At 38.4% G+C, this 12,620-nt stretch overlaps 1 protein-coding gene across 1 annotated transcript in view; it reads left to right on the forward strand.

Annotated features, from left to right (window-relative positions):
- The first annotated feature begins 3,603 nt into the window (after positions 1 to 3,603).
- Positions 3,604 to 12,620, forward strand: part of LOC126376413 (calcium/calmodulin-dependent protein kinase kinase 2) — a 30,283-nt gene continuing 21,266 nt past the window's right edge. Inside the window, exons 1-2 of the mRNA XM_050023740.1 lie at positions 3,604 to 3,608; positions 4,051 to 4,119. Coding sequence (XP_049879697.1) covers positions 3,604 to 3,608; positions 4,051 to 4,119 — 74 coding nt within the window. The remainder of the gene's footprint in view (positions 3,609 to 4,050; positions 4,120 to 12,620) is intronic.

Below are 12,620 nucleotides of genomic sequence, written 5' to 3' on the forward strand. Positions count from 1 at the left end.
TTAATAACTCATTGGTGCAAGTCTGGTCCCGAGAGGTTCGAACTGGCACTTGTCATTTTAGATTGTAGTCATTACATGAGCCATATCAGGGGCCTTTGGCAGCTCAATAATAACCCTGATGCCAGGTTGATAAGGTTGGTAATTCACTTCACAACCCACACGATAGAAGAAGAGGCCTCTGTTTAACATCTTACAAAATATATTAGAATAACGACATTGTTCAACACTCGTTACTTGTTTCTTTCTTGAATAACATAATCCAATTTCCAAAAACGAACAGCTCTCTTTTAAATACAGTACAATGTTCGTGGAGAGTGGCTGGTATGTAGGAGTGTTCAACGCATCGACGATACGACGTCTAAACTCTTAACAAAAGAAGAACGGGTTCTGTCAATACATCTGACGACGCGGACCTTAACCAAAGTTTCAAACGACCGTGGACAATACCAGTGACAAAACTGTATGGGATTGACATTATGTCACATGTCAATCCCATACAGTTTTGTCACTGTCATAAATTTTTAATCACTGTCACTGTCGATTGTCATTATTGTTTGCAACTTGGCTGATCCCTGATCAGATATAAGATGCTGCCTGATAACTTTTCGTGTCCTATGGATGTGTTTAAGTTCTTGAGTGAGCCAGTCAGAACGCAGTGCCCTGCTCCCCTCACCCCCTTACCTCAGCTGGATAACATAATGAATTCTATGCGCAAAATCAAACATTAAGCTCTATTTAGGGTCTACTTGGTTGATTCGTCGATGATGCAGCGCCATCTGTGTTCAACTGCCACGTTATATTGCTAAGTGCTATAAATTACTCCAATTTACGTCACACAATACAACCTCCCACACTCAAATGAGACAAAAAACATTACACTCTTTTCGTGGGAGTTGGGTAAAAATATGATATTATGGCACAGACGTTGCTCAAATAAAAAATATGCAAAATATAAATTATTACAGAGCCGATGGCAAAAAGTCTAAGGGTCTTTCCCAGAAACGTTTTTGTTCTCGGAAAAAGTAAAATGTCACATCCAGATAAAAAAGTTGACGCGAGATTATCAAGAAACCCTGTGAACAATAATAACGAAAGGTTACGCAAACCAAATGGTACAAAAACTACAGCTTCACATAAAAAGTTATTTACTTATACCTAGCTTTACGGCTGTAATTCCTACTGAAGGGGGTAGAGCGAAAACTCACAAGAAAACAAATGACAACCTTTTGACATTTTCATGGTAAAATCCTGTTATGCTATATTAGATATATATGACGTGGGAAGAAACAAAATATAACTATAGAAATACATAATGTAGGTACGTACTTAACCTTTGTCTTCGTAAACTGTGATCGTTGTTATATACTTACGTTGTTTTTCCAGCATTATAATTTGAACTTGTCTGTTAAAAAAGCCATAGTAAAGCAATACATCTCAAAAAGCAATATTGCTATTTGACATTAGTTGACATTGCGGACTTAATTTTATACGCGCTAATGTCAATTAGCAATATTTCTTTTTAGATCTTCTTCTACTTCTGTCGAGTGGGTTAAGAGGTGGCTTTTTAGATATACTGCTTGGATATGGTTTTTTTAACCCACTTTGTTGTATTTACAACGTATTTTGGACAACTACAGCATAGCATAATGAATAGCATAATTACACTTATTTGTAATTCTGTTTATGTGTAATAGATATTTATTATTGCTCTGTATATAATGTGTCACAATTTGATGAAAAAATATTTTTCTCTCTCTTTCTCATTATGTAACTCTCCGCCTCGCACCAATTAGCATAACCTGGCGCTGACCTCATCTCTTCTAGGTCTTGTTGTAGTCTTATTTAGCCGTAAGCCGATAACGAGTAAGGGAGCGCGCGCTCGCTTTTTGTCTCCCTCGCACTTATGTCTCAAGGTGCCTTTCCACCAGAGATGTGCTATGCTACGATGCTACGGATGCGTTTGATATCCACCATTCATATTCATTGGTGCACATAGCATACCACCGGTGGAAACGGATTCAACTCTGATATGTTTTTTTATATGGAAGGATGCGTGCTATGGATGCGTGCTGTGGATGCGTACTTTAGCTGTTCCGAGCAGAGTACCATCGATACGTAACATAGCTCGTAGCACAGCTACTTTGCGGAGGCGCATCTTCGCAGCGCATCTTTCTCGCACAGCTACATATCTTAGTATTGGTGGAAAGGGTCACATAGTTTCGTAGCGCAGCTTATACATCTTCGCAGCATAGCTGCATAGCGCATCTCTGGTAGAAAGGCATCCTTAAGCAGCACACCTTATGAATGAGATTTGTATGTGGAGTATCTTTAGTGTGACAAAAGGTATATGTTATAAACCGTCTGTTTTAAAAACGTCAATACTAAACCTTATACTGAAAAAATAAGATACATAGATGTGGGTGTTTACCTGACTGTTGCGTTACATAAAACGTAAACATTTATTAAGGCGAGCGCACACCAGGTGGGCGGTAAATCTGGTAAGCTGTTCCACGTAATTTTCTTTTGCCAAGCGCTCCTAAACAATGCATGTTCATATTTGGACAATCTCCAGCCAGTGTTGCGAATAAAAATCAGTTCTCTAGCAACAGCGACATAGTACACAAATATCTGTAGGTTATCATTTTTATTTGCAGTGTCTTACTGTACATATGCCTCAATCAATATTGACTACTTGGTGCATTAAAGCTCTCACCTGGTAAAAAATTAAACAACTGTGTGGTGTCTTTGAAATTTATGTCTGAGAATTGGGCGGTAGCGATAAGCGCTGAAGAAAATCATCGAACCTCGTCCTCGACATTATCGGAGGGTATCTCCAATCTCCACAAATTAATATCATGAATGATGTCCATTATGCAATTCAACGTTAAGATTTATACAAACCTTACTTATTGTATGAAACTTACTGCACCGTCTCCGTTTGGTTGAAGGGTGGTTCTGTGCCAAGGAATGAAATTATTAATGTTATAACTTATTGCAGCTTTAACTCAAATGACAGTCACTACATCGGTACAGTATATGCAGACCGTTTAGATAGACATTTTCGAAGTGTATCTACACCAAAGCGATGAGATCTGTCATTTACCTTTCAATTTAGGTTTACTAGCAGTCACTTACACTAAAACATTATAATATATTACATTTCCAAAGCTAAAAGCTAAATGTAATGATTAATTATAAGTAGACACAGCATGGAATTGTGTAGGAAAACGTATATATAAATAAGTGGGTATCTATATCTAAGACGTATGTATTCTAATCTAACATAGTAAAAAACTGTTTGTTAGTGTATCTACTGTTCTCTCCCAACTATGGCAGCGATCCTCTAGTACCGCGGTTGTAGATGAACTTGTTGAATAATTCCGTCCTTCCGGCTCCCCGGGTTAAACATTCATCGCCGGAGGTACTGCTTTGTCCGACCCTCGATTTAAACATTTATACTCATCGTTGGAGAGTAATATTTTCTTTATAGTGTTGCTGGGCTACAGCGGGTTAGTGGCGGGGTAGGTGCAATGTTAATTCAAATTCAAATTCAATGACTAATGACTTGCTTCTAATAGGCATGTTGAAAAAACCGACAGAAAGATGCAGTCCTTTCTAGCATAAGACCATTAATTAGAATCGATTGTATGATAGAGTTTAAAAGATTAACAATACAAATACTCTTTACTTAAGACAAAGTCATCATCATCATCAATTTAAGTGCCACGCTCTTGTCGGTGCAGCATTTTCCATGCTACTTTTTTAGGGAAAAATAGGGCAGTGGTTTCCCTCTTGCCTTCCGCCCCGTACTCTGTCTGACGCAAGTAGGGTGCCGCCCAAAGTAGTCTATTACAAAGCCATACTAGGACTCCTGTCCTACGCCTCTGAATATTACTGACAGTTACTGCTGCCCTCTGTCAGGTAAAAACAGACAAAAAACAAACAAAGACACAAATACAAAGTAAAATAAAAATATAAAACTAATTACAGTAGTTCTTCAGTCCACTATTCCAATACTTGGTATTAACGGTAAATTTTGTTTGTTGACAGACATACAGCGGTCGATGTGGGCAATGACGCGAACAGAGAGAACCGGTGGCAGCCCGATGATGGAGACAGGTAAGACGACTGTGTGATGATGATGATGGATGATCATCTTAAAGTGAGCCATACTTCTTCTATCATGTGGGTTGTGAGGCGAATTCCCAACATCATCAACCCTGGTGTCAGGGTAATTATTCGTTCGAATCCCGGTATCACAAAAATCACATTGGGATCCCTAGTTTGATTAGGACATTACAGGCTGATCACCTGATTGTCCAAAAAGTAAGATGATCCGTGCTTCGGAAGGCATGTTAAGCCGTTGGTCCCGGTTACTACTTACTGATGTAAATAAGTAGACGTTATATGAGCCATGTCAGGGGCCTTTGGCGGCTCAATAATAACCCTTAGCCATACTTATAGTAATATAGTCAAGTTTATTTATCTTTCCATCAATTTTACAGAATCAATTTTTTCGATGATATCCCTTCGTGGGTTGGGAGGTCAGACAGGCAGTCGCTTCTGTTAAAAACCGGACCTGTCAAATCTTCACAATGACAACGTAGATTCAAAACAAGAACATGGACAGGATGAAGTGCTATGGTTAGTTGATAACACGCTCGTCCCGGTTTAACAAGATCAAGTTCAACTCCAGTCCAAGACAAACATTTTCGATTTAATTTTCTCTTTGTGAATTTCCCCCTAAGTACGGGTGATTAAAAACACAATTCCCTATCATTCTATATCACTCAAGAATGTTAAGCCAATATTATCTTATTAAAGATTTTCTCAGAATCTTCTAACTCAGTTCCAAAGTCTTACAATATGTCCAAGATAAATCCCAGCAAGTTCTACATCTTTGTCGAACTACTAAAACATCCAAAGACTGTAAACTTGGTGATTGCAGACCAAGTCAGGTAACTCCGCCAAGGCCCGCTTTAGTATTCTATAGTTCCATTGAAGTGAAGCTTTATACTGCTGAGTTCTGAGGTTAGGGCCCTCTGTGAGCGGACATGTTAAACGCTACCCTTGGCTGTCAAATACTTAACCCACGTTCATCCCTGGTTTATTTTTTATTTGTAAGGTGGTATGAAATAATAAAAACAACAAAACCACCGAGAGACATAGATAACTTTAACAAAGATTACAGGGGAGTTGAAACAATCCATCTAAAATAGCAATATAGCTATTAGACATTTGTTACCATTGGCGCACTTATTTTTTGTATGTGCAAATGTCAAATTGCAATATTGCTTTTTAGATGGTTTGCCTCGATGGGGCCTTTTTAACCCCTCAGAACTACCAACTTAGCAAGGTGATGACTGGATGGACAGGATGGATTGATAAGCCATCCAGATGGATGGATTGGATTGATTTTGTATTGGTACCTACACACCTGTGCCTACACTCCTGTGTAGGTACCACCTTTTTGATGCTGTAGGCAATAACAATTTTATACAAGAATCAGAATCATTTATTCAACGTAATTATGATGGATAAACTTGTTAAAGGTCAATGTAACTTTTTGAATCTACGTCATTTCGCAAGGTGTTATGGCTGAGGAGAAGAAATGACAAGAATCTGCAACAGCAACACATCTTTTAAATCAATGAGGATGTGCATTATAAGTTATTTAATAACTTTTCTGACAAATTAAAATATTATCTGGTATTTTATTGTAAATTATGTATACAGGTAGCTATTGCCTCTTCAGGCATGATGGTCGAAATAAGGCCGCTTATTGTACCTTAGGTACGATCGCGAACTCCAACGCTCTGCACCTTTGCCTATTTAACTGTATTCAATCGACACACAAAAGTATAAGGCTCTATGGGAGACTCATACCCGCTACTCGCCACCACTGGCGCAGTGACCTTACCACCTAAAGTCCCAAGTTCAGGTTTTATGCAAACTGTCAGGATCCCACGCGGATTTATGCCACAATACCAGCACTGGAGTAATACACAGCGACCTCGAATATTAAAACAACGACAGACCAGTTTCAGCTGAAACCAACTAAGACCACTACCACAAACTGAATAAATTGCACAAGTATACGTATAGTTATATTTATGTGCTCTACCCACGTGGAAAACAAAAGATTTTAACATTTAAAATATTCTAGAAGGGTTTATACTGCATATCCCAGAGCGGCAGAAATCGAATATCTACTTATTCAAATTCAAATTCAAACTCGTTTATTTCAAACTACGATCCGTATTAAATTACATTACATTGGATTAAAATACAATTATAATTTGTATATTTGTGTAATTTGATTATTACAATGATTATTTTATTATTATTATTATTACCCTTATGCTTTGTATTCTGCGGGTTGGTAGAGAAAATTTGAATATTCAACAAGAGTTGCAATAATTAGCTCGGAAGTGACTCAAAATTTACTTATTGTAGTTTCGTCTCGAAATTAATTTACTATTTATTTAAAAGGCCATACGGTATGACCCTGGTCCGTGGGAGAAGGGTAGATGTCTCCCTCCTGTGGGATGCGACATGTGTGAGCACTTTTGCAGCGTCGCATCTTGGTCGCACGGTCGTTTCAGCTGGCGCCGCGGCTGAGTTCGCTGCTCGTTAGAAGCGGGATAAATATAGGGATATGGAAGGCCGCTAATTTTTTTTACCGTTTGCTGTTGACACGACGGGTTGTTGAGGTAGCGATGCTAAGAAATTTATAGCGGAAATCGGACGTCGGTTAAGACGGTGGAGATGACCCCCGTGCCGGATTGTTCTTGGCGCAAAGATTGTCCATTCCTGTGTAGCGAGGAAATGCAATGGGCACCTTTGCGCCCGGATTAGTCAGGGGCGGACTCTTTGACTAGTGTCGTGTTTTATTGTGCCAATTGTTTATAAGTATATTGCATTGTTCATTTTGTTTATTACTAATCCTATACTCTAATAAAGGCTTTATTTACTTAAAATGCTTTGAAGTAAGATTACTTGGGATAAATTTTATCGGATGGGTCTAGAGCACAATTTAATGGCACCACTCAGAAGCTCAACTCTAATTATTATCATAATAATTATTTTCTGTCGCCATCTTAAGTTTCTAATCTTCAATAAACAATGTAAATTGCATCTAAGAGACAACGCAAACTGCGTTAAGTCCATACAACATCAAAATCGCCTGTTTTCACCAAGGATATTAATTATATGAGGCGAGGAGTGTGTGTATATACTATCTTCTGCCTACTCCTTTGGGGATAAGGACGTGATCTTTTAAAATTTTCTAATCTATATTACCACATCCAAGATTTTCATACCACCTGTAATCCCAAATGGGATGAGCAGAGCCACAAGTAAAGTAATCAATGTCAATTTGCAGCCACATAACCCTAAGTTATGATGAACCTTATAACAGATCATGTAAAAAAGAACACAATCCTCCTGTCGGATTTTACGACACGCCCAGGATGACAAGCAGCTGAACGTGTTCTATGTTTTTTATTCCTTTCCAATCCAGCATAGAAGCTGCACTTGGATTCCTGCTAAGCTCCTTGTAGAGCAGTAGGTTACGAGCGATTTCATAGTTTAATAAGCTTGTCTCAACTTTAAACAAATTTTAGGTATAGAACTTCCGCAAAGATTACATTTTAACTCGATTGAAACTCTGTAACAAAATTCTTAACTCAATTCGCAATCGATAAAAGTGAAGTGATCTTGAAAATCGAGTTTCCATTTTCCAGAATTGTAAAGTACCGTACGACATGTATACTTAGCAAATTTGATCTACTAATGGACTGTGAGTAACGGTGTAACACCCTCGAGCCCTGAGCTTCTGAGCCTCTGAGCCGTCGAGCCCGCGTGCTCACATCGTCCCACAACTTTCAGACTCATTGAGCCAGATGATTCGCTTTGTAAGCGATGCGAAGAACAAACACTAAGTATATTATGTTTACAAGAGGTGTTACAGGCGCGTAGTTAGGTTATGTGGGTGTATGGAACATACCTAATAGTCTACCATTTATGGTCAGTCACATCTCTAGCGCGAGCAAGCCAACGCGTCTCAATGTTTGGATCTTGTAATTTAATTAATATCCTAAGTAATACAGTTCATTCAATTGTTTGTGTGGGGTTTTATTGAAATTACCAGCGCTCCCTACAGTGGGGTTATGTAAGAAATGAGACCACTATTCTGTGTAGCCTAAGGGATCCGTGATAGATCAGGGGGGTTAAAAACATCGAAGCAATTTATCTAAAAAGCAATATTGCTGTTTGACATTTGCACATATGAAAGTAAGTGCTCAATGCTAACAAATGGCAAATAGCAATATTGCTTTAGATGAATTGCTTCGATGTGGCCTTTTTAACCCCCTATTTGGAGAATGCGTCACTTAGTTCGAATCCCGGTTCGGGTTCTATTGACTTTAGTTTCAATTCATGTTTGGATCATAATTGATATCACGTGGTTTAGGATTATTGTTCTGTAAATGGCAATAGACTCGACCCAATTATATGGGACTTATAACTGGCGAGGAGTATGTACTATACACCTCTGCGTACCCTTTTAAGGATACGGGCGTAATGCTATGTTATGTTATCTCCATGTGTATGTGGCAACCAGATTGCTTAATCTGCCATTTATTACAGTTACCCGTTTTCTAAAAAAGGGCCGTTTTGTAATACGACGGATCAACAATTAGCCGGATTGTCATTCTAACACGTTCTACAATATGGCGGCACACGTTTAGTCGCATTGTACAGCAGATTATAAGCTACAGCTGCACAAATACTTGCCCGAAAAAAAGTCTTTACATGAGCCATACCAAGGGCCTTTGGTGCCTCAATAATAACCTTGACACAAGGGTTTATGAAAATGGTAAACCACCTCACAACACATACGTTAGAAGAAGAAATGCTTGTCCAGTTTGAAGCAAATTAAACAATATGAAAGTCTCGATCAGCAATTAGTAGCTTATTATAGGGGTAGCAGAGATACAGAGAGGGGGGCTGCTCATCAGCCCGGGCATGATGTAAAAGTTCACAAAATGATTGCATTTGTACTATCCATCCTATGACTTCAATTCTGATTAAACGGTGACCTCTTTATACGTCGTAAAGGTGCCTCGTTTAGACAAGCGTAACTGCAACACAAGCAGTTTTACTACCACTAAACTTGCACTGTCTAATGCGGTATCTATCCTACAGGTAAAACTGTATTTTTTTTCTAAATAAGCCCACAGTTAATCACAATCTCACTTAATGGCACATTGTCCATAATTTCATTAATGATCAGGCTTGCCAAGTAAATGCTCATTTTGTATTTTAAATACTTATAATTTATTGCTCATTTTGTATTTTAAATATTAATAATACTTTTATTAATAAATGCATTTTTTAAGTCGTAGGGCTTACGCAAGCACTCACACAGCCAGCCACACACAAACACACACACTCATATATGTATACACATACAAAATGCACGTTTATTTGTTTTTATTTAACCACAGTTTATTGTCAAATAAATTCAGTTTAACAATGGTCTGCCTCAACTTACGTCATAAAAGATGTAATCGCCAAACACTGCTACCTGAGATACAGGTCTCCTAGTTCAGCTAGTAGGGTTATACTTCTGTAGCATTTGTGTGTCCTAGCTATAGTATCCAATGTTGTATCGATTTTCTATGACAATAAACTTCTTTTTTTATTTACTTAAATAATAATTGATATCACATGGTCGTGGTGTGGTGGAGGATCGTAGCAAATTTAATTCCATAGTCTCTGTTTATCCTAGTGGGAAATAGGCGTGAGTTTATGTGTGTATGTATGTAATCACGTGGCTTTCAGTATTTCAAATCAAATCAAAGGCTCACCCCCTATAACTTGGGACTCAAACATCGCTGGCAGAGAGTAAGTAGGTGTGTGTGTATACTTTACACCTCTGCCTACCCTTTCGGTGATATAGGCGTAATGTTACATGCTACGTATTCATTGCTGATTTCCATTTGCTCCTGTGAAAAACCCGACCTGTCTAAACTTCAGGTTAGGTAAGTGGACCCTGTGAAAACCGCTAGAGATAATGATGATATTATGAAAATCCTTTATTTAGTTTTTCATACTGTGCAAAAGCGATATTAAATACTGACTTTATATAAGTTATAAAGAGGCTTTTTTTAAAGAACGTCCCTGTGCCGAGACTCTTCCCGCAGCTTCTTTTCCCCGGCCATACAGGTTGTGAGAAGCTGCAATAGTTTTAGGCGGAGGAGAGGTTCATGTAAAAAATTACAATTCAGTGTAATTTTTATTCCTACTGAATAAAGATATTTTTGAATTTGAATTTTGTTCTCATTGATGAATTTATCATAATATTCGCAATAAGCATCCCGTGGTACGCGAGCTAGCAATTTGTCGTTGTAAATAAATATTTCGTCGATTTTTGGCCTGAATACGACCCTAAACGTTCCAGTAAATGTTACGAGCAGTGACGTGTCGTTCCCGGGATTTTCCCAAAGTGGGAATGTTCCTATTGTAAAAACTATTTAGTAGTAAAGACACTTTAACAGCCTCCGTGGTGTAGTGGTTAGAGCGTTAGGCTCACGATCTGGAGGTCCGGGTTCGATTCCCGATGGGGACATTGTCGAAATCACTTTGTGAGACTGTCCTATGTTTGGTAAGGACTATTCAGGCTTGAATCACCTGATTGTCCGAAAAAGTAAGATGATTCCGTGCTTCGGAGGGCACTTTAAGCCGTTGGTCCCGGCTATTAGCCGTAAAAACACCTCCACCAACCCGCAGTGGAGTAGCGTGGTGGAGTAAGCTCCATACCCCCTCCAGTTGATTGAGGTGAGGCCTGTGCCCAGCAGTGGGACGTATATAGGCTGTTTATGTAGTAAAGACACTGGCTGCTTTCCTTTTTCAAATTGTTCTTTCTTGTCCTCTGGTCTTATCTGCCTAAATGTAAGATAATAAAGCTCTTTTTACATAATTTTTGCGTCTTTTTACTGCCGGAAACTTTCCCAAAGTGGGAATATTCCCAGAAACAGCACATCACTCGAGCAGATACCTGCGAACTGTCTACCTACGCGTTCGTTCCTTCGTTCAATTAGTGCTAAAAGATCACAGGAATTCGTTAACAAAGTCTCCGGTATATTCAGACTATAGAATGTATTTTTAAAGTGTGATTACTTCGGGATTTTTATGTAATTCTCTGTAGATTCAAGAATAATATTGTTGCCACAGCCATTGTTAAGATAACCGGAGGCGTATGAATAATTTGTAAAAGAGTCTAGAGTAAGTACTATGTAATCAAGGCGAAGAATTATAAATTATAATTTAAAAAGATAACTGAGGCTAATGTTGAGAACTTATGAAAAATATATACCTCAATAGTAACCCTGTCACCAGAAGAAGATTATTAGCAGAATAATTAAAATAAATAAATAAAAATAATGTTTATTTCTCTCACTAGCAGAACAGAGATATAAGTACATAGCCTGGAGAGAAAGAGATATGTCTCTTTCGCACTAACGGTACACAGCTTAGTATGAGATAGACGAGAGATATATCAGTCATACTACGTTAAGAAAGTAGCAGCTTTTGGTGTAATACCCTGGTCCGCGGAGGTCCATACACAAACACACAAAATAAAATACACATAGGAAAAGTTCCGGTATGCCTGCCAATTATAGACGCACACAACACTGATCATAAAAAGTAGAAACTAAAGTTAACAAATTAAAAAGAATAATAATTGGAAATAAATTAAAAAAAAACATAGGTCGTGTAAGATTTCTTTTAACAACGTTAAAATGGTATGAAAAAAAATAAAACGAAATCTAAAACTATTGCAAAATAAAACTTAGTTTCTTGCGTTACAAACTGCGCTGCTTCTAATCTGCTTTTGGTGTGTCACAGCCTTTAGTGGAGGTGACGTGATAAGTTGTACGTCTAGTTAGGGATATCTCGTTGCAGATGCAAGTTTGCAGCTTAAACTGTACTGTCTGACTGTATGAAATTACAAAGGTACCTAGAATTAGCTAAAGCTGGATCTAGGACATTTATAAAGCTTTATCTGCAAGTTGACGGTAGCATTTCATGTCACATTGTTCAACGAGACACAGGTGTTCAAAATTATGTTAAGTGCATTTAACACATTATATACTATTCCTAGATATACGTACTTAGGCAGAGTTGTATTTTTTTATATATTGTTAATTTTGATAAAACGGCTCCACCAACTGACACTGGAGCAGCGTGGTGGAGTATGCTCTATATAAGTACGCCCCTCCCTCTGTTTGGGAGGGCTCTGCTCAACAGTGGGTCGTATATAGACTGTTTATGTTATGTTAATTTTGGTAATTCGTGTACAATAAAAAGTTTAACAAAAATAATAACAGTCAACGCCTGCTCATTGCAACTTTATTATTGCCATTAGTCGAGCAAGCGCCACAGACCCCACAGCCCCAGTATCCCAGTCCACTAACCCCCAACCCAATAGCCCAGTTCCCTTTGTTCCCATAATCTGCAATAGTCCTACACGAACCGGGGATTGTCTTTGGGTGCACTCCCATAGTGCATACAGGGATAATGGCCGGTTGGTGTCACACAACATTTCGATTAAA

Source organism: Pectinophora gossypiella, chromosome 20, assembly GCF_024362695.1.
Source record: "Pectinophora gossypiella chromosome 20, ilPecGoss1.1, whole genome shotgun sequence".
In the NCBI taxonomy this organism is placed as follows: domain Eukaryota; kingdom Metazoa; phylum Arthropoda; class Insecta; order Lepidoptera; family Gelechiidae; genus Pectinophora; species Pectinophora gossypiella.